This window comes from Seriola lalandi, unplaced genomic scaffold, assembly GCF_002814215.2.
Source record: "Seriola lalandi dorsalis isolate HSWRI2012SDOR001 ecotype SW California unplaced genomic scaffold, Sedor1 jcf7180002054614, whole genome shotgun sequence".
Classification (NCBI taxonomy): domain Eukaryota; kingdom Metazoa; phylum Chordata; class Actinopteri; order Carangiformes; family Carangidae; genus Seriola; species Seriola lalandi.
The window spans coordinates 588402-611564 of NW_019525167.1; the positions used below are offsets into that span (position 1 = coordinate 588402).

At 42.0% G+C, this 23163-nt stretch overlaps 1 protein-coding gene and 1 non-coding gene across 2 annotated transcripts in view; both read right to left on the reverse strand.

The window, feature by feature from the left end:
* The window catches only part of grm8b (glutamate receptor, metabotropic 8b), a 122402-nt gene that overhangs the window by 96769 nt on the left and 2470 nt on the right, over positions 1-23163 (reverse strand). The window contains exon 2 of the mRNA XM_023419924.2: positions 19635-20468. Within this exon, the coding sequence (XP_023275692.1) occupies positions 19635-20177 (543 nt within the window). The 5' untranslated portion in view covers positions 20178-20468. The remainder of the gene's footprint in view (positions 1-19634; positions 20469-23163) is intronic.
* On the reverse strand, positions 20792-20985 carry LOC111665098 (U2 spliceosomal RNA). Its single transcript, XR_002761473.1, has one exon. It is a non-coding gene; the product is annotated as a U2 spliceosomal RNA (small nuclear RNA).

The window sequence follows — 23163 nt, forward strand, 5'->3', positions numbered from 1 at the left end:
GGATGGTGGGTCCAGGTGGGCGGGGCTTGGTGACTGCTTTGTTGTGACATCACAAAGTTCCAGAAGTCCTGACGGCTGGTTTTAAGGCTCAGTTTCTGAATACAGGCTGTGTGCATTTCTCTGTGGACTGAGGCTTTGATACTTTCACAGTATTAATATAGAAGCTAGACCTGATCTATAATCACACTACACATGGACACAGACCTTTACACTGTTTTGAACTTTGTTGGATGTCTTCTGTGTTGGCGGAGTTTTGGTTCAACCTATTTAAGAGGTGTTTTTACGACTGTCTGCTCACTTCAGTTTGTGTTGCTGTTGAACTGTAATACACTGAGAGGGTGTTTCTAATATTTCCTGTCAGACCTGAGCTCTACCTCTTCATCACTGCTGAGTGAAGATGAGGATTTCAGTTTCCACCACGTTCACCTCTTCGATATCTCCTGCAGTGAAGGTACAGCTCGGTCTCCAGGGGAAACACACAGTTACTCCAAAGAGCTCGGTTCACAAACAGCTAATTACTGACCATTCTTTAAATAACAATGGGCTCCAACCGCAGGCAGATTTAATTGTTGGGTTTTTTGGGGGCGACTGCTGATGCAGGAGCAGAGGCTCATTATGTGTGGGGGCGAGCGCTGGACTTGAGCAGGTTTAAAGGATTTACAGACGGGGGAAGAAGATGAAAATTAGCACCTTTTAAAAGACAAACAATGGGATGTTAAGTGTCACAAGTAAAGGGGAGTTACAGGAAAAGTTTTTGTTCAGAACTGATCAGGCTGTATCGACTGTTTAAAATCTCAGTATCAAATCTGTTGTGTTATGGTTGAACACAACAGATTTTAGATTCTTAGTTTCTTCCGTCTCTCACACACTGAGGCTCTGGTGGACGAGCCTCCATCTTCCTGCTGCTGGTCTCCATCTGATCTCACACCTCCGCCCTCGCCTCCTGGGGAGCAGTTTAACAGGATGTATGGGATACTTTCTGTCTTGCTGATTTTATTTATTTTTTGGCCAGCTCGATGGTTTTCTAAAGATAGACTTCATTTCCACGGGGGCTCTTTGAAGTTGGCCGTCTATCCTCCATCATTTTGTAATTATCGGGGAGGCTTTTGACGGCACAGCGGCACATGACGCTTCCCCCAAAGAGCGAAGAGGATTCAAGTCGGTCTTACTTAAGGTGCGGTCAGATCGTGGTCTACAGAAGTGTCAGTTTGGCCTTTGAAGTCTTTAAGAAATTCATCATGAGGAGTCAGAGATGATCAGTGATCGTCCATCAGCTGACGCACTGGAGAGGCTACAGAGACTTCACCTAGGCGGGTTTGTAAGGCTAGTCATGCTGTACTCAGGTCATTTGCATTTATTAATTTGCAGCCTTTTTTACTTGCATGTGTTTTAAATCTCTCCCTCCACTCCTTGTCTTTAGTCGAGTTTGTTTTTTCCACGTGATCGTTTCCCTGCATTTATCAATTGAATTAAAACCATTTCTGCAGGTTCTCTGAGAGTTAAAGAGTTACTGCAAATGAGTTTTTAATCTTTTTTAAAGTCAGTTATAAATGAAAATGTAACCTGTTTCATAATTGAAAAAAATCGAACAGAGAAAAAAAACCCCTGCTGAGATAGAGTAAGAATAAATCTCTGCAGAGGAACAGGACATCAAGAAAAAGGTGGAAGAAAGTTGTGTTTGTGTCTCTGCTGGTGAAATGTCTTAAAAATTACAAAACATCTGGCTGAAGTCTGGCAGGAAACAATTCAGTTGAAAAACTAACAGGGGAAAAAGGAGCTGGAGAAATGTTAATCATCTTTCTACAGCTTTAATGTTCTCCTCCTGCTTTATTTCATGTCTAACAGGCACTTTATTCCTGTTTCATATCCCCACTGAGCCGAGCCTCTGTGGCCTCACACTGTCCTGCTTTTAAAACATGAGTTGAACACGACTCACAGCTTCACACCTCCTATAGAACAAACACCACAAAGCTGAAGTGGAATATTTTACAGGAGGAAGCTGCCAAATGGCTGTAAATGTTTTCAGTGAGTCATAAAAAAAATTAGCTCTGATTACAGTTTTCTGAGTTCAGTGTCAAACACATGAGGGTTGGTCAGCGTGCCCAGCATGGAGCAGCTCACAGGGACCAGTTAAACCTTTATAATAATAATAATGATGATCTTTATTGTCCAAAAATGTGGAAATTTGCCTTTAGCTTCAGAAATTGTGGATATCTTTACGGTCCACAGGTCGACTGATGCGATGGCCCACCAGAATCTGTCCCAGTCGTCCTACTACGACATTTATTACCACAACTGATAGAAATAAAACTGTATAAACAAGAAGGTAAAGTGCACATTCGTAGGAGATTCTAAGGCCAGGAACACACACAGTTGCGGCTGTGTTGCGTGATCTACACGCGACGCACACATCTCGCAGCAAAGTTAGACATACTGACGTCATATTTACGTCACACACCAGCAACATTACACAAAGCCGATTCCTTCCACTCTAGTTTCTATATATAGGCTGAATCTGAATATGACTAAGACAAGAAGAAATATAAATATACATTTTTTAAACCATTTCAGCAGCTGAGTGTAGAGAAAGAGACATTTTAGTGACGTTTTCTCTCTAAAAGAAATATGAAATTAATATATAATGAAAAGAAATCTGACATTCAAGTAACCTGCAATCTCCCCACCCGGTCAGACACTCACGCCACACAGACAGTGTGTTCCCGGTGTAAGAACGTAGTTCAGCTGATGGCGGCTGTGGGGCCCATTTCAGAAAAACAAGAAAACCAAGTTCTGCTATTGTAGTTTCTAAATATGAATCCTCACATTAACCTGAAAGGTCCAAATGGCAGAAAATGCATCTACTCACTCTTTCCTCAGTCGGAAACTGGAGTCTGGTAATTTCATTCAAGTCCAAGCACAACTTTCAAAGGCTTAATCAATATCCAATACATCTCTCAAACTTTTCAACACTCGCTCCTCCGTTGGTCTCTTATCGAATGCAGCATGAAAACAGATGAAGATTTTACACACTTCTACGTTTATTAAAAACATTTCCTCATTATGTCGATTTTACCTTTGATCTCTCACAAAGTTGTTTTTCAAATCACGTCTACTTCAGAAAAGGCAGAGTTTGTGGAAATGCCAAAGGAAATAGATTTAAACTTTAGTAAAAACCTCCGGCAGTGACTTCCTGACTCCACATTTAAATAATCACTTACAAAACCTTGTTGTTTTTTTGTTGCTATAACTGACTCATGCCTTATCCATATATCTTCTGTTACATCCTGTTCCTTGTGTGGACCACAGCTCTTTTGTTGCAGGTTGTGTCTCTGAATAAAACGCATTTGTCACAGGAACGAGGACGTTAACATCCCTGATGAATGAAGCTGATCTGAGGCAGGCAGCAGGTTTTATCTAAAGTGCTGGAAGTGTTTATCACAGAGAACAAACTGAAATGCCAGTGAAATGCCATCGCTCTGCTCTCAATATTTGGCTCTTAATCGACTTTGCCGAAGGAAAATGGCGGCTCGTCCTCATCCTTTGTCTTCTTCTATTAATGATGCGTTTTAAATTAGGCCCAGGTCAGAGGTTGGTTTTCTTCTGTATCAGAGTAATACAGTGGCAGTCTGTCTGTACATGCATGAGTAACTGCAAACAGGAGTTGCTAATAGCTAATCATGCAACTTTTAATGGTGCAAATTTGCCAAAATGTGAATAAGACAAAGCAGCAGCAAATGTAATGCAATTGAAATCCTGGAACTAACAATGGGTTTTTTGCTTGAAAAATTACAAGCAATTATTATTTTTCTGTTCATCAACTTATCATTTCAGCTTTATAGGAGACGGACTTTTATTTCCAATTTCTCATCTCACGCTCAAACAGAGAAAACATGAGTATAAATTATTCCTTTAAGCTCTGCAGATAAACGAGGATCTACTTCTGAACTGGACAGAAACATTTGTTCTCATTTTGTTCTCCTCATGCGATTCTGAAAGTAAGTCACATCGACTGGATGTGAATGTGAGCCGTCGGTACGTTCAGACTCCCTCTGTGTGACAGTGACAGTGTGATGACAGGCAGCAGGTTTTTAGATGATCTGCAGTCAGGCGGGAGGACTGCCCCGAGGAGGAGGAGGAGGAGGAGGAGGAGGAGGAGGAGGAGGGGAGTCAGGTTTTAGTAAACCAATCAGCAGCGGGGAGCTGTCAGGACCAATGAGCATCAGCGCTGAGGGAGAGCTGCAGAGGGTGATGGGACAGAGAGCAGATCTGACCTGCGATCAGCAGCGAGTCCTCATCACTGAAACATTTCCAAAGATCAACTCAGGTCGCCGTGAGACGTAACAGCCTCCGGAGCTAAAAGTGTAAAACCAATTAATAATCAATTTAATATCAGACACTCTGAAGCCTCAAACTGATCATTACCATCTATTTAAATATTCCACTTTATATTTTAAGAGTGGGGGAACCTTCTCGACCATTAGAAGAGTTTTAGAAGTAGAGGTTTCTGGTTTTTTTTTTTATTTTAACCTTTAATTATTCAGTGTAGTTTCACAGAGAGGCGAGCTCTCTTATACAGGAACGCCCTGATCACATTCACACCTGGAGGCTGCCCAGTGCAACCACAGTCTGACCTGCTCCACAGATTTAATCCTGCCAGTCTGGGGATCGGACCGGCGACCTTCCAGCAGTGGTGAGGCCAAAAATTCAAACCCTAACCCATTGTCCAACACGCAGTATGTGTTTTATTTCCATTATTACTCAGCTAATACTTTCTGGATCAATCAATAACCCGTTTGTCTGTAAGATGTCAGAACACACTGAGAAATACCATTCGCAATTTTCTTGAAAACAAAGATATTCAGTTTCCTATCACAGAAGACAAATACGAGCACTACATCCTCACAGCTGATAAGCAGAAACCTGGAGAACTTTCTGATTGAAAACCGACTTCAGGGATCAATCAGGTTTCAGTTGATTAACAAATAATTTCAGCTCGTCTATTTAAATTTCCTCCTGAAAAGTTTACATGCTGGAGATACAAGGTTTTTACTTGCAAACATCCAGATGTTGCAGTTTGGGGAAGTCTAAAGATGTTACTGGTGACGTTATTCAAGTCTTTCACTTGTATATTAGATTATTAATTATTGATTAGTGTTGCTTTGTAATTAAAGCGCCGCAGATTCAAAGGTTGAATAAAATATAACTGATGTTCAGCTCCTGAAGTCCGAAGCAGACCAAACCCAAGTGGTTGGGTCTCTGTCCACCAGGTGGTTCCGCTTCACAAGCAGCCAGCTACTCCTGAAGTCTATATGACGGCTGAACGCCGGCCGAGTGTCGGCAGACGCCTGCCAGCAAGCGTTACGTCCCGCAGCAGGCGAGGAGGACGTCCCACCCACGGCTTAACCCCAAAACGACACGGCAAACACTCGTCTGCCGCAGAGAGACGTGAAGAGACGATCCGAGGAGCCGGTTGATGATAATCTGGAAGAGCATTAGCGGCGACATGCTGTGACATCATCATCATCATCATCATCATCATCATCATCGTCATCATCATCATCCCGAGGCTCGGGAAGAAACGACACGTTTTCGTTTTGACCCGGCTTCCTGCGACCGTGTGCAGCCCGCAGCAGGAGGCGTCAGCATGCATGTGCATGACGACGCACACATGCAGAAGAGTCAGTGGGTTCGAAGAAATCCAGATCAGATTTTAAGTCGTCAACCTGAAACTGAACCTGGATTCGCTAAAGATAGGACGAGGAGAAAAACAAAAAAAATTGGCTTGTTGAAATTTAAATACTAAATATAATAGACGTCATTAATAAACTGAGACTTCAGGGATAATCATGAAAATCTGATGACAATGCACCAGGTAACAGGAATGACCCTGATATTGTGGAATCAGGAAAAATCCAGAAAGATGACAATGGAAATTTCTCAATAAGTCTGGAAAGTCAGGAAGACCTTTGAGAAATGTTGTAATAATCCAAGATAAATCTGGAAAGACAGAAATGGTTATGAAATCTTTGAGGAAATCCTCAAACATCTCAAATCACACTGAAAAGCCTGGGATAAAATGGTCTAAAATAAGCCTGAGAAGCACAAAAAATACCTTGAAACATTAGAGATAACCTTCAAAAGTCCAGGGAACCTTTAAAAGCAGTCTGGAGACTCCAAAATAAGAGCCTGGAAAAGGTTTGAAATAATCATGAGACTCCAGAATAAACCTAAGAAGACTGAACTAAGCTGGAAAGAAGAGTAAATACCTGAAAAGTCTGAACCAACCAGAGCTAAGGACGACTGTGATTGGTTTAAAGAAATGCAAACAAACCGGATCAAGTCAAGTCTCAGGTCCACAAACCTGGGTTGTTGGTCATTAAAGCCCAGAATAAAATCAAGGTATTCACCTGAAGAGTCAGGAAAATCCCTTGAATCTTAAAAAGATGTTAAAGATAAGATGAAGATGTTGGGAAAAAGCCTCTATCCAGAGTTATTCCTCCTCATGTTCAGCATCAAACTGTACTTCGATCAAGTCATTTAAGGAAAAATGTAGAAAAACAACTAAAGCACATGAGGTCTATGAGTTAGAAACAGTCTGGAGATAATAGAGGGGAAACAGTGTGATTAAAACGTCACTGAAGGACTCGTCCAGTAAATAGCCTCCTCCGCACAGAAACAAAAACCATTTAGCTGAAAGCCGGAGGAGTAGCGGGGCAGGCGGTGATTTGTTTGGCTGCTCAGAAAAAAAAAATGCTTTTGTCTCTTGCTGAATTACATCGACTTTTCTTTCCCTGAAGCGTTTCAACAACAAACAAAAAAAAGGACACAGAAAAGGTCTGTTTAACAAACCACAAGAGCTCCTGTCAAATACTTCACAGTGAGCGGGGGACAGGTTCAGTCCAGGTTTGGGGTTTAACCAGAGGAGGAATCTTGTTTTGGTGAAATCAAATGAATCCTGACGTGCTGTAGAGATTCAAACCTGCATCTGTTCACTTCAGCTTTAAACCGTTGATCCGATGATGTCAGGCTGTCGATAGTTATTCTCTTCAGCTGCTGAGTCTCACGAAGCCACAAAACGCAGGAAGGAGTCGGAGCCTTCTTCCGAAAAACCAGCGAAGAGAAATAAACAGAAACTTCTGTATACAGTCAACAGAAGGGTTTAAAGTCACTTGGCCACCAGGGGGCGGCAAACAGCCCCAAACATGCACTTTAACGTGACTAAGAGTCTGTCATTATGGGCCGATCTGTCAAGCAGAAGTCAGGATGAGGGTAAGTAAAAACTTTGAGCTGTTGGTGCTGCAGGAGGGATTATCAAAGTCATTAGGGATTCATCCTCTAGGGATCATGAATATCTAAACTAAGCTACATGGTAGTTGCGTAGATATTTCAGTGGTGGGCCGACCAACCAACACACCTCATACCGCTAGCATGGCTAAAAACAGAGTGAGATATCTCGATAACTACCTTTTCATTTGGTTTGATAGTCATGGTCCTCAGAGGATGAATCCCTTTGAGTTTGGTGATCTCCTGATGTTTCCTCTAGTGCCAACATCCAAAATAAAGCCTCACTTTCACATGAGAAATATCACAATTTCACAGATGTCTGATCGTCACTCATTCCTGCCCCTCAGAGGATGAGCCCTTAAGATTTCAGTGAGTCGCGGCGGAAAGAGCAAACGTAAGAAGCAAGCGTTAGCACTAGCCCCGCTAATAAGAAGAAGAAGAAGGGGAGCAGCAAGGAAGAGGCTGTGGGTGCATCAGACCCTCAGGTACAGAGAGCAGCCTGGGAAATGTTTCTATTGTCCACGAGGATGTTCGCTGGTCGCCGCACACACCAAAATATCCATCGGAAATAACGGGTTTCACAGCGCAGTGGTGCCGTTGTCGCGTTCTGTCTGAAAGCCGCGTTAAGATCAAGACGTCTGACTCTATCTTCATCCGGTTAAAATATAGTTAAAAAACAAATCGTAAAAATGTGACTTGAATCTGGAAAAACTTCGGGCTGTGGGGCGTCGTGTGGCGTAGTGGTCTAAGCAGGCGCCCCATGTGTAGAGGCTACAGTCCTCGTAGCTACCTGCAGTCGGCCCCGGTTCGAATCCCGCATCAGACGGCCTTTGCTGCATGTCCTTCCCCCTCTCTCTGCCTCCCCGTCTCTCTCTACTGTACTGTCAAATAAAGGCATAGAAAAGCCCAAAAAAAATATACTATAAAAAAAAACTTCGGGCTGAGAACCACAACACTGACGCTTGCACAAAGGTGACAGGTGACCAAAATAAATGGATTGTTACCATGATTCAAAGGACAGATTTGTAGGACTGAGAATTGATGGAAACATTTTTAGAGATTTCAACGTGGAAAAGTTTCATATCATACTTCAAATCGAAAGAAATAATCAACCCCATGTAATGTAGGTCCTGTCCTGTCACGCGGCAACAACCGGCAGCTCTGAATGCAGAATAAAAGGCCTCGCTCTCAGCAGTCTGAGCTGCTGACACACTCAGACGTGACAATCGAGCAGAAGACACAAAGGGACGAGTGTGGGAGTGCGGAGGGAAACACAAATGAAGCATGAAGTGTGTACAGAGACAGAGGAAGATGGCTGCTGCACTTATGAGCGAGCCTCCTGAGACGACAGCTCCTCCTCCTCTTCCTCCTCCAGCCGACTCATTCAGGGGAAAAAACATCATCCGCAGCCCAATAAATGTCAGGTTACCGTCTGCAGTCATCAGCGTCGCTTCCACGCTGTGAGTCAACACGCCGCTGCACATCACCGATTCAAATCACAACAAGTCAGGAGAGGATGGGCTCAGAGCCTCGGGCCGACCTGAAAGATCGGCAAGCGCAGAGAACAACAGACAGCCACAAAAAAAAACTGCTGCCTGGGAGCCTCTGAGCAAGACAGCACACCAACAAACTGTTATAAGAGAAAATATGGTTCTTTTTGTCCTTATATTAAGTAACATAAAACTTGTATTTTCTCCTTGATGTTTATTTTCAAGATGTTAATTTTTCACTTCAGGGTGTTTTCAGAAAAATTCTTCGGGTCAAATTCAAATCTCCACCGTGACTCAAGGCGTGAGTAATGATCCGAGAAAAAGTTCAGTCAGACCGATCGAAAGACTTTAAAACCCCCCGAGCCGTGGCCGCTGGTACGGCTCACAACAAACCTGACAGTCAACACCAACAGTGTAGGTGTGCTTTCAGCTGTTTCACTTGATCTTCTTCAACCAATTAAACACGTTCTGACATTATGATGATGAATTGGTTCATGCAATAATGCTTCTCTATAATTATGGTAGTCTAACTAAAAATGCTTTGTAACTGCGCTGAAAATTACATTAAGTGTCAGTAATGTACTTGCATCTTAACGAAAAATAAAACCATCCTTTGCTGCATCATCCTGATCGTCACTCAAATCTAGTGCCTTTGTCAGAGGATGTTATAATGATAACACGCTGTAATCTATATATCTGAATTCAAGTATTTTCACCCCCCAAGAACATGCAGAGGATGCTGTATTTGTTTCAGCCCTGTAGCATCTGCACAGCTTCCTTCCTCTGCTCCAACAAACCACCACCAATCTGAACTATGTGACAAATGAAGCCGACTAAGATGAGCGTCGGCGTCGACGTGTTGATCGGCTCCTCTACAGTCAGAGGAAGCTGCTGAGACGTTTTAGAGAAGACATTTATCATCAGGAACAGGTTCACGTGATCGTCACTATGAACACACGGATTCAGATCTTTGTACATTTTTCTTCTCGGAGACGAGCACAACTGTCGACCTCTCAGTGGCGCTAGAAGAAAAAGTCAGCGGATTGCCAAAGTCATTAGGATGCATCATCTGGATTTCATGGATGTCTTTCTAATAGTTGTTTAGATATTTCTGTCTGGTGCAAACTGGTGGACCAAACTGACCGACATCATCACCCTTTACCCATAAAACCTGGAAAACCACGAGAGAAGCACCTTGAGAACAAGTTTAACAAATGAACCCGTTTTATCGTCTCTTTATCCTGCCGCACAGACGCTCAGCGACTGACTGAATCCACTGTAGGAACATCTCCACCGACAGACAACACACACGGAGCAGATCTACAAAACACGGGGCGACGCTGGGAGATGGATCGGTTGGTGGTGATGAATGAGCTGCAGCAGCTTTGACATTCACAAGGACAAGAGGCGAAGCATGTTCAGCTCCTACAGGAGAGGAGGAGGAGGAGGAGGAGGAGGAGGAAGAATCCAAACTCTACCTTTAGTGATGAGTAATTAATGTTGGAGAAACAGAAAACACGAATACGTACACCGTCTTTCTCACACTACTTAAAACTTTAAAATGGTTATGATATTTTTTTTAGAACACAGAATCAAATCTAGAAGGTCAAAGGTTGGGAAGCCATGCACTTAAACTAAACAGTGTTTGAACTTGTTACCCATTAGGCTGAATGTGAAGCAGCAGGGTCAAAGGTCAACATCTGCCCTCATGGCTACTCTGACTCACAGCGGAGATGTGTATAAGAGACAGCATAATCAGGACGCGAGAAGTCTCCTTCCGTCTGTTAGTGACGCTTCGATTCACAGCAGCCGGGCCGGGACCTCCGCAAAAAACAAGCTGCTGAGGACGGAGCAGCACGAGAGGCGACTGGTTCTGTTGGCCTTTAATTCGTGGTCTTGTTGGACCCCGTGTTAAAAGGTTCTTATTTTTTTGTCCACCACAGGAAGATACACTAGAGGAATATCTTTTAATAAAGAGAGACGGTGAACACAGAAACAGCTCCTGTTAAGTTTCACCATCACGCCTGCAGCTGATGATCATTCGCTCTCATCTGTAATCACGCCGCACGTAGATGTAATTTCTCGCCAAACAACTTCACTCTGCTGAAGCGCAATCTGGAAAACAATAACACATGGCCCTGAATAAAAGATGGAATCATTTCTTCAGTGTGTAATAAAATAATATGGACGGGGCGTGAATATGAGTCCCCCGTTTTCCTTGGCGATGAATGTAGTCGGCTAGTAATGAAACCAGCTGACCTCTGACCTTTATCATCGCTCAGCTGATGAGGATCTGTGAAGGTCACACTCGCTCCACAGCAGTCTGAAATTTCAGGGTATTATCCGAGCTCCACTCTGAGCTTTTTATTCCCACATGGATCCGAATTCTCATCTGGTGGCAGAATCACAACCTTTTTATTCGCAGCACAGAAATAAACCAAATGAACAGAACCATCCAAAAGGTAAACAGCTGAGACTGTAAAGGTCTGAATATATTACCAACAATTCCTCTGACTGAAGAAGTCGCAACCAGAGAAAGGCTTGGAGTTTTCTTTGTAAAGCAACGACAACCTATCAATGGGTTAACTACTTAAAGCCTTTTTGGCCAAGTCCAAGTCAACCTTCCAATCAATGGAGCCGAGTCAGTCACGTCATTTGAGACAAGTTTCATGTCATTTAAAACAGATCCGAGTAAAATCACAAGTAATGTGAGAAAAGTCTAAGACAAGTTTCTAGAGACAAGTCAGAGTCGAGTCTTCAGTCATTTGAGGAAAGTCTGAGTCAAGCCTCAATTTGTTTAAGATAAGTTTATCACCATGGAGACGAGCCTCAAGTCACTGGAGACAAGTCCGAGTCAAGTCTGAGTCTCTAGTCTTGAGACAGGTCTGATGTCTGAGCTTCACTGGAGACGAGTCCACATGAAGAGTTTTCTCCTTCTGAGTGAAGAAAGCCAATAAGCATATTTCCTGAAAGGCTGAACTTCTGAAAGAACTCAAAGGCCTCATTAAATTGTATTAGTGAAACTTTCACTTTCAAGTATTTGTACAATACAATTATATTTCACTGTGAACTCTACAGATGAATTCACTCATGAAACAGCTTCTTACCACTCACAGTTCTGCTGGTTATAGTCTGAAAGTTTTCAATAAGAGAATGGATTATTGAAAACTGGATGGATTACAAATTCAGGCCATCAAAAATGAGCATAAAGCACAAAAAGCTTTATTAATACTGACAATAAAACAATGCGGGCGATGGCTTCAGACAGCTTAACGAGGTCGTCATTGTCAGCCGCACTAATGAATTGCCGCTACAATGAGCAAATTCCCCTCAATTAAATTCCATTATCCGCCCTCCCCTCTGTCTGTTCTCTCCCCTCGGAGAGAAATTACATTTGTAACCCAACAACAGAGCAATAAGGTAATCGAGACGGATCAGCCGGCTGACGCCTGCAGCTCACATTCATTTTTACTGAAGGTGGAGCGGTTTCACCCTCACATTCATTCAGGACATTAATATGGAATTAGACAGCTGATTGAGCATTCTGCTGCTCAGACTGTGATGTTGAGGGTCACACTGTCAACTAATGAGACAGGTCTGATTATCTGTCCGTGATTGGCTGAACGCAGGCCCGCAGTGACATCACCTGTCGAGGAGCATTTTCTAATAGTCCGCCTTCGTTTGTCTCAAGTCAGCTGAGATATGTCTGAGCCGAGTCTCAAGTCACTGAGTGTAAGTCGGTCAAAAAGTCATTTAAGTAAAGTCTATGTTGAGACAATCCTGAGTCTAGTAACTTGAGACCAAGTCCAAGTCATGTTAAAACCTCTTTGAGACAAGTCTTTAATCATTTGAGACAAGTCGTGGTCAAGAAACCCGAGTCAGGTCTGAGTCAGGTCTCAGGACATTTGGTACGAGGTTCAAGTCATTAATAAAAGCCTCCCATCATTTCAAAAGAAGTCTGAGTCACGTCTTAAGTAACTGGTCACAAGTTTCAGATCATTAAAGACGATTCTAGTCAATCACTTGAGTCAAGTCTAAAGTATTGTGAGACAAGTCGAGTCTCAAGTCAATTAAACATTTCAGTCGAGTCTCAAATATTTTGAGAAAAGTTAGAGTCGAGTCAAAAGACATTTGAATCAAGTCTGATTTGGGTCTCAAGTCATCTGAGTCATCAAGGCTTCAATAGACTGGAGCCAAGTCTTAAGTCATTTAAGACCAATCGATTCTTAGGTCATACAAGTCTCTTGTAATCTGAAAGCGAGGTCAGGTTAAGTACTAAGTCACTGGTCTTAAATAATCAGTCAAGTCCGCATCGAGGCTCAGGACATTGGAGGGAAGTGTCAAGCAGTCAGAGACGGGTCGAGTCCGAAGCCATTAAGACATTTCTCAATCGATCTGAGACGGGTCTGAGTCAAGTCTTGGGTCATGTGACACACTGAAGGAGACACTAGCTAATCCTCAAGTTATTTCTACATGACAACAAGGGACGATGCTTTTAGAAAACACCCCTTAAGGACAACACACAACTGCGACGACAACTCATGAAGACACTCCTGGTCCAGTTTCACAGTGTGTCACACAAAGGACTCCTCCGTCAAAGCTACTGAAAACAATAATGGACTGGCGGTTTTCGGGTTTCACCTCTTCTCCTATTGTGCCACAGACGATGTGTTTATTCCCTCACATGAACCATCTGCTGCTGTGTTTTGTCAGGACTTAGCACAGAGTGGTGTGATATTAGCAGGCAACACCTCAGAGAGTGAAAACCGTCCACAGCATTCACACGTCCTCAGACTGTGCAAAGATCCTGTCGCCTGAAAACTAAGTGAATTATTTCTGGAGACCTTTGAAGCCTCTCAGACTCAGGTCCTCATACTGCAGGTCTTAATTATTGTTCTGTTTTAAAGGCTGCTCTGATTGACATTTGTTAATCATAAAGAACAAATATTCCACAGCTATTAAAGAAAATTCCAGTTCAAGTGCAAAATAAAGTGGGAGTAATGCAACATGACATTTTCACATAAATTTGCTGCTGCTAAAACCTTGGACTAATGTAGTTTCCATTTTTTCTTGTTTTATCTCAATGTCCTGCAAACTTCATTATTGTTTTATCTATCAATTATCCCATTAAAATCAAATTAAAACACCTTATTTTAATCTGTATTAATTGGAAAATGATCAAATTCAAAAAGGTGAAAAATGAAGGGATTCAATGTCATAATTCGCATTTGATTCGTTTGTCAAAACACTTTGTAAACTCTGTTTTTAAAAGGTGCCATATAAAAGAAGTTATTATTATTATTATTATTATTATTATTATTAGAATGCTACAGAAGGAAGGTTGTTAATCTGTTAATCATTTTAATCTTGTAAATGCTAAATGTTAGCATTCCTGTGATAATTTTATGACCCCTCTAGTTCATCTTCCAAACCCTCCGGTTAGGAACCAAGGCTCAAACACAAACCTCCTGCCCCCCCCACGTTGAACAGTCCCAGCTAGAGAAGTGATACTTGACTTTATTTGTCCTCCTCTATGGATGGAGGCTGTCGTGCTGCTGGAGGCTCAGCTCTCCTCCTCCTCCTCCCTCTGACAGTTTATATGGAACGATGCAGGATGGTTCCCCGTGTTTTCATTCCTCCCTCTGTTATTTTCTCGCCTCTTTTATTTTTTATAGAGTTTTTTTGGCCAAGCCTGCGGGGAGCTCATAAACAGAGCCTCGGTGGTTCTGTCTCTCCCACGCAGAGATGGAAATATAATGCAGCAGCGTGAGCCACTGTCGCAGCGGAGCGTCCTCCTGAAGACCAGGCTGGGCTCCGGCTGTGTGATACTGTGTGAAATGGATGTGCAAATATTATGCAAATGCATAGAAGAGCATATCACAGTTTCAAGATGGAGGATCTCACCTCCGACACCCTCAGCGATTCTCCTGAAGAGGCGGGAGAGTGTTTTATTAACAGCACAACTCACCAGGATCAAGACAGGACAGATACTGATGATTAATCTATTCTTACAGTCTCACCGGCTGACGATGTAGAGTTTGTCCTGAACGTGGCGATACTTGGCCTTGGAATATAAATGAAAATGACCGGCGTCTGGTTGCTATTGATAAGCTTAGTCACCGATGAACAGATAAACAGTAAAGTTCTGATACCCCAACTGTATTCAGGGAAGAATGAAGCAATTACACACTAACTACTCCTCTGTGGCCCACATTAAGACTTTTCCGTTTTGCCTTATAAAGTTGTTATTTTTAAAAAGTTTCACCAAGTGCTACACAGATTCAAAATAAGTATAACCTCAGCTAATTATATATGTCACCCAATACAGACTTCTGTACAGTATAATAGGGGATAGTAGCCCATAATAAAAGAAAAAAAACGAACTTGAATTTTTCCATAAAAGCTGCAAACCATAACAACGAGAGAAAACTTTTCTCTTTAACTGTTCTTCTTCTTTTGAGCATTTTCTTTTCTTCTCCTTGAAAAATCAGCTTCGGAGTCTCTGCTAAACTGAATATCTGACTGGCAGTCTGTTTTCTGCCAGTAGAATAAACTCAAGAACAACTTCTCTTCACTTTGAGCTCAGAATAAAACGGTGTCGCTCCCACTGAGTGTGGGTATACCATCAAACGCTCTGATTGGCTGTGACAGCACCCACTGGAGCCAATGGGAATGTCCAATTCAGTGACGTGACTTTAGACGTCACTAGCAAAGATGGCGGATGAGAATCGATCAATAAACACTTTAAAGACAACGTGATATTTTGGGAGCGTATACGTTACCGTGGGCTTCAGATGAATTGCGCACCTTTGCCACAAGAGGGCGCCAGTCTCCGGCCTTTCCAACATAGTCACTGTTACATCACTGGTTACAGGAGCGATGAAGCACACATCCTACCACACTGGAAATGTTACGTAAAATTTATCCCACAAACATGTACATTTCAAGATTTATGAATATTGATAACAAATTTACTTTTTGTAGGACTGAACAAGAAAGCGTAACTAATTTGTTCTACAGTTTCTCATATTGTTTTACATTCTGGAAAGAATTTGAAAGTTACATATTATTCAAAACAACACGTGTGATTAACGTTGAAGAGAAAAATATTTTCACTTATTTTGAATGTAAGGGTAAAATTTTATACAATATTGTTAAATCCTGATTTTACGAGGGAAATTTCATATTCATAAGGCGAAATATCTGAAGTCAAGTCCCTCATTCAGTTGTTTCTAATTGATCTTGAATTTTACTTTAAATCTCTCAAAACGAGAGATGTTTGTCACTTTATGTATTTGTTTTTTTTTCATTATTTTTCACCTTTTTGTTGAATTTTTATCCGTTTCTTTTATTAAGAATATGTCTGATATGATATATCTGATTGCTTTTAAATTTTACAATTTAAATAAATGGAAATAAAAAAAAAAAAATAAAAAAAAACATTCTACCTCGCCCAACCACACAAATCAGTTGCGAAACAAACTGCAAGATAGGATATGAATATGTCCGCCATTTAATCCCACTTGATTTTACAGGCCTGTATCTAGATTATTTAAATTTGACGGTGGTGCAATCTTGAAAAAAACAGACTCTTGGTGTTAAAATAGTTTAGCCTAATAATTGCCTGTATTATGTCACCTTTACTGAGGACGTGCCACCAACCAAGAACCAGCTGCAGTCAGTCCCTGTGGTCTGTCAGAGTCCAGACTGCAGCTGAAGGTTTGGACAGTGCTGGTGAGTGAGGAAACCTCTGCGTCAGCAAAATCTGGTTATTCCCACCCTCACCCCCCTCCTCCTCCTCCTCATCCCTCCTCCTCTCCACCCTGAAGGCATCTCCAGCTAATTTTAGATAAGTGATGTTGTGGGGCCTTTCTGTCCTCATTAAGCTGGCCGGGCTCTAACACACACACATGAATCATACAGCTCATCACTAATTTAGGGCAGTGGAATTTGTTTGCTGCTGCGAACAGCAACGCGCCGCCTCCAGACACAGTTTGTCTGTACGGCTCTGCACACATCGAAGAAGACGAGGCAGCAGCTGCGTTCAACTTTTTTATGTTTCGGCGCATCGCGAGAGACGTCTTAACACGTTATCAGTGCCGCGTCCAGGCTCCAGGACGAAGCTGATGAAGAACTGAAGACTGAGCGTGTTTCCTCCACCGCTAAGTGACAGTTTCACAGTTTTTTTTTTTCTTTTAAAGTTTGTCTTGTTTTAAGTCTGCCTCACGTCAAAGAGAAAAGACTGTAAACACAATATATTCCTTCACTTTATGACGGACTGGTTGGACTATATTGTATTTAAAAAAAATTATAACTGTTGTGGAAATGGACATTATAAACAGGTAAACATGGAAGAAAAGTTTCAACCAGCAAATTAAAAACAGGGTCGGACCAGAAAAAAGAGAAACTGAATCAAATATGAAAACAGACATAATTAAAAATAACAGTCTGTCTCAAAAACAAGACAACTATAGATTAAGTTGTAGTATAATTACTGTCTTACATCTATAATTTAGAAACTGTGACCTCAGTTACACTAATGTGAACTGGAGGTATATATATGTATATATATATATATATATAAATATATATATATATATATATATATATATGTGTTTAGCTAATTGTATGATCTTATCAATTATGTTGTCTCTTCTTAGACGATAGATCACAATCATAATCAACGCATTTCAATATAGTATTTTAGTATTTTTCTGGTGTCATATCTGTAATGTATTGTGGTTTTATGATAATGAATGATAATGTTTTAATTACACTGCACATGTAAAAACCCAACAAGGGTCAAGAAGGGAAAATTAGCAACAGCAATAATCTCTCAGCACGTGAGTTTCATGCTTTGTGTTGGAACCATGTTAAATTGCATTCTTCCAATTAAATTAATAAATAAATTAAAAAGCAGGTTTGGGTGGATTTTTACAATTTACTACGATTACTACTGATTAAAATTGTTTCCTTCAGTTCTATGTAGTTTGATCCATCTTTTCAGTGTAAAAGACAGTGTAAATTACGGCTGAGCTGGGAAGATCTCTCTTCCAAACTCTGGATCCATGACAGACCTCTTCTCTGAAGCGTAGTGGTTCATAGAAACACAAGACCCGGGACTGTCCTGCCTGCAGCTACTGTCACTCGAAGGCGACACCCTTAATTATACATAACTTTGAGCCTTAATAAAATGTAAACAGGTGAGTTATATAAACAGGTGTCATGAATGAGGAAATTATCTTTACAGACCAAAACCGTTCTTGTACCAGGCTGTAAACATGTTTATTTATGCTGTGAAGTTGGACATTTTAACATGGGAGTCTATGGGGACTGACTCACTGTTGGAGCCAGACTCTAGTGGTTGTTAGAGGAACTGCAGGGGGGCCCGTTTTCAAGCTAGTTGTGATGTCCCATCCTGTTCGGTACGTCCACGTGTTAAAATCAGGTTTGAGTTGAACACAGAGAAATTTTCCCTTTTCAGCAGATATATAATATGAAAACAGCTTTCTAGTATCAAACTCTGCACACTTGAAAATTATACGGTAATGAAACATTAATGCTGTCTTAAATACTGAGATTCAACTAACACTTGTCTCCGAGTCTCCTCTCCAACTTAAAAGAAACCCTGTTCACCTGTTTTCTGTTCGGCTCAGGCAGCCTCAGATTTTCCACACATTTCTAAACCCTCTGCTGCTAAGAAGCTGTTTCTTTCTTTCTTCTTCTTTTTTTTAACACTTTTCACACACTTTCTACACCGCTAAGGTCGACCTGCAGCTTCTCTGCCGCACACAAGATTTATTCCAGACTGTGATAAAACAGCCAGTGGCCCACTAACACTTGCCTGATGAAACACTTCAACATCTACATCTGTCATCAATAGATCACATCTGTCTGTTTGTTCTGGATCAAAGCTGCTGTTTGCCAGAAGAGAAATAGAGGAAGTTGTCATGACGATGAAGATGTGCTGTGATTAGATAGCAGGAGAACATGACCATGAGGTATGTTAATTACAGTCCCAGAGACTGAGGAGCCTGATAAGCTCTAAAGGGGCTATTTGTAAATAACTTTGCTGCCAAATGTGGTTTATTGCAGGTGATGGTGATTGTTGCTTGACAAGAGCTTCAACCATCGTTATATTTACAAGACAAGAGGTTGTAATACGTCCTCTGAGCAGTGATACGTCTTCAGGGCAGACTGGAGGCTACAGCGAGCTGCAAACGGAAAGTGATGACAATGGCGCTAGCTGGTTAGCATGCTAACTTCAGTAGAATCAAAGATGTGATAGAAACAAGAGTTAACGTTGACGTTGCTTTCCACCTCTTGAGACTGCTCTTGGTGAGTAAAGGTTAATGCTAATGTTAGCTGAAGATGAAGCAACAGCCTCAGAGACACAAGCAGAAAATTCTAACTGCTGAAGAGCAAACAAAATACACTTTTGACTGCATTTCCCAACACATGAATCCATCATCATCAGTGACATCATCCTACCACCACACCTTCTCTTCCAACGCTTGTCATCTACCAAGTTCTCTCCACATTTACAGCTTAAAAAACACAAAAACTCTGTGTGAAAAAGATAAAATTTTTGAACAGGTTCTTAATCAACTCTCGGGTTTGAACATTTCACAGCTGCTAAGAAACATAAGAGCGTTTAGACTCATCTGCTTCAACAGGGGTAGAAACATTATTGACTCAAAAAGACAGAAACAACGAAGTGGTTATCATTCGTCATGGCAACAGCTACAAACCAACACTGAGTATCAATGAGTCACAGCAGCAATGCAGCAGCAAGCTCAATATTCAACAATAAACAACAAACAAACAACTTCAAGGTAACCACAAACACTGTTTTCTTACCTTGAACAGTCGCAGGATATTGGCCACCATGATGGACACCGAGCTGGCCGACGCCCCGATGACGCCCACCACCTTATCCGGCTTGGCAAAGATTGGCGGGTCACCATTCGCGCAGCGCACATCAGATCCATCCCTCTCAATGAGCGCCTGGACGAAGGTGAGCGACTGTTCCAGAGCATAGGTGTCACGCGAACACGTGTCCAGAATTCGTGCCCCAAGCGTCACATTGGGCAGCAGCTCCGGGTCCTTGTTGATGAGGTCGATAGCGAACAGCATGGCCTCCAGCCGGTGGATGCCCTTTTCTTTCTTCAGCTCGCCACAGGGCACGCCCCGTTCGCCACGGGAGTGCACAGGGAACAAGCCACCCAGTATGATGTCACCATCCAGCCGGATGGAGTGCGCATACTCCTGCTGGAGCTGCTGGGAGTCCACCAACACGGTGGGCTTCTGTGAGGCGGAGCCTAGCAGCCAACAGCCCTTGAGCATTAGCAGAGAAATGAAGCAGTGTCCAGAGAAGATCAGGGGCTTCGAACCTCTCGCCATTTTGCAGTGTGTCGAGTGGCAGGAATAGGAAGCGGTGATGTGGTGGCACAGTCAACAGGCAGGTGGCTGTAGCAGCAGTGCAGGCAGCGTGGTGAGGACGGGACAAGCCAGACCATGGAGTCCCCCGTTACCCAGGGCAGGGTCTACCACGGCGGGCGCTCCCACCTACAAACACTGACCCCGAGGTTTTCCTGCAGTACAGGTTCCTGTGTCGGACATACCTGTCTGAGGCGGCGGAGGAAGCAAAGCTTTAAGGTGTCAGCAGCTCCAGTTTCACATTCTTCCAGAAACCTGTTGGAGAATCAGACGGAGTAGGAAACAATCAATACATGATCAATAATCAAACTCATAAACCAGAGATCCTTTAGTGTTTAGCCCAAACAAAGATTCCTAGAGGAGAAATCAGAACAACCTCTCTCAATGTTTGCAAAAGCAGGGAAGTGGTTAGTAATTTCAGGTCAGTCCCCACTCTTGAAATGGTTCTTACTGGAGGTTCCACTATAAGAACATCAGTAATTCAACAGAACTGTTTTCTACAAGTCTAAGTTGTAAAAACCGGCATCCAGTTTGATTCATATTATTTGCCCCTGTGAGATATTGAGCGACGTACACCTCTATATTTTCTTCACTCCTCGATTTAGCTGCAAGGAAAGAGAAGCATCCACCGCTCACACTCTAATGTCCATGTGTGGAGCGAAGCTAAAAATCCATTTAATTTGTTGTCGGCTGCTTATAGTGGACATACGAGATATTAAACCGACACAAACAGACGCTACACTTGATCTTAGCCAGAAGGCCGAGAAGCGATCAGTCGTGACCGCTTGCTGCCCGAGGCAACGTCCTGGCACAGTTCTTACTTGTCATGGTGGAGTATTTTTAATTGGGCATAACAATGGCTGCTGCTGTGCAACCCCAAAGTTTTGATGAAGACAGCTGTTTTACTTTGCACATACTCACAGGGCTCAGCAAACAGGCATGTTTTTTTTTAGAAAAGGTGAAAGACTTCTGCATTACGGAGAAAAAAAAGAGATAGCACAGCCCTCTCCTCAAGAGCAAGGATGACCCTTGTTGTCCCAGTCAACACCTTCAAGGTAAGAGCACAACCCCTCCCCACATTATACCAGGTTCTCTTCAATCAGATTTTGGAAAGGTAAGTCCTCGGCTACCAAACATATAAAACATTCAGGCGCTTGAAGACTCTAAGTGATAAGTGAGAAAATGGAGGGAAAATTAAACAAGGTTTGTGGCCAGATCGCTGTAGGGGAGTATTCCCATCTTAGTGAATCTTTCAATGAGCTTCTGTTTAAAAGTAAGAAATACAGTAAGAAAAACTTTCTTTCCAAGAGTGAGATGTTCAGATGGATATCAGTCTCACATCAGTGTGCGTAGTGCAGTGCTGAAGTCAAATCTGGTTAGCTTTTCTATAACATAAACAATGGAAGCAAAGGGAAACAGCTAGCTAAACTAACACGCATTTACCTAAAGTGCATTGATTAACACATTCTTTCTCATTTCTTTAAGTCTGTAAAAAAAAAACGAAACACAAATATAGAAACAGTTTGTGGTGGAACTATCAGTCTTTCACCTGTTGCTCCTGTTTGTGTTTCTTGGCTCCATGTTTGAGTCCTCCACCAGCGAAACGATGCGCATTGGTCCAGATGAGTTTTATAGTCTACAAACAGGAAGTGGAACAAACCAACTGTCTGCAATCAGGAGGGGGGGTCCACCTTTCCTGAAGCGTTGAGGCTTTCAAATCAATTATGTCACTAAAAGACTCATTACTCGAGGGATTTATTCTGTTACACCCGTCCCGAAAACGGGCGGGAAAGTGATTTAAAAAGAATCACGAATGCAGTTTTCTCCGTCATCCGTTTATTCACAGCTCAACCCAACAACAGGAACTACGGAGGAATTTCCCGCCGGGCAACGTGGGCGGAGACAAAAAAAAAAATCAATCGTCATCTAGCAGATCAAGAGCTTTTAATGGATCACAGATAAACAGATAAACTGACGTGGCTTAATTCCCAACGATGAGCATGAAATAAACAATGAACTCGATAAACGCTTTTTAAAAATTTAACTCCTTTTAGCAAAAAGTCTTTTATATTATTTAGCATTTTTAAACTTATAGCAGACCATTATTGCATTGCATCTATAAATCAATAGTAATATGCAGTGATCAGAGATCAGTGTGCAGGTAATGCTCGCCTCAGAGCACATTATGTGTTATATTACATTATATGTACAGTTAAACATATGTGTTATAGATGATCAGTTTTATCATTATCAGTCTCACAATGTAAAATGGATACAGCAGCTACCAAACAATTTAAAGTGAAAGTAAAACCCCTTTTGTCACAATTCCACATATTTCTGTACAATATATTACAGTAAAATAAATGATAAAAGCTTTATCCAAAAATATATCTATATTAACGTCAGTTGCAATGTAATGTGATTGGAGATTGATGTTCTTTAAACTACAACATTTTTCTTTTTGCTATCAGGTAGAAATCATACAATATTTATACATCTTTCTAGTGTACATTGCCACACTAGCAGCATGGCTTTGGCATCCACTAAAAACACTAAAGTGTCACAACATCTATCAGAAAGATTGCCCTGGCATTCATGGTCCCCAGATGATGAATTGTAATGACTTTGGTGATTTCCTCCAGCACCGTCAGACCAGCAGGGCAAAGTCTTCCCTTCTCCAGAAAAAAAATTTCAACATCTCCATAAAGAGATATATTTGTGGTTCATCTCAGTGTAGTTTTACATCTCCTCTCTCAGGCTTCTCTCTGGAGCTCTAGTAACAACAGGTCAGTGAGCCAATCAGAAGAGAGGAGGCTCTGAGCCTCTCTTCTGATTGGCTCACTGTTTTCTGACTGATACAATAAAAATATAGAGGATTTCAGGTAAAAACACTCAGAGAAACCAAATCCTGCAAGGTTTGGATGGTGGGTCCAGGTGGGCGGGGCTTGGT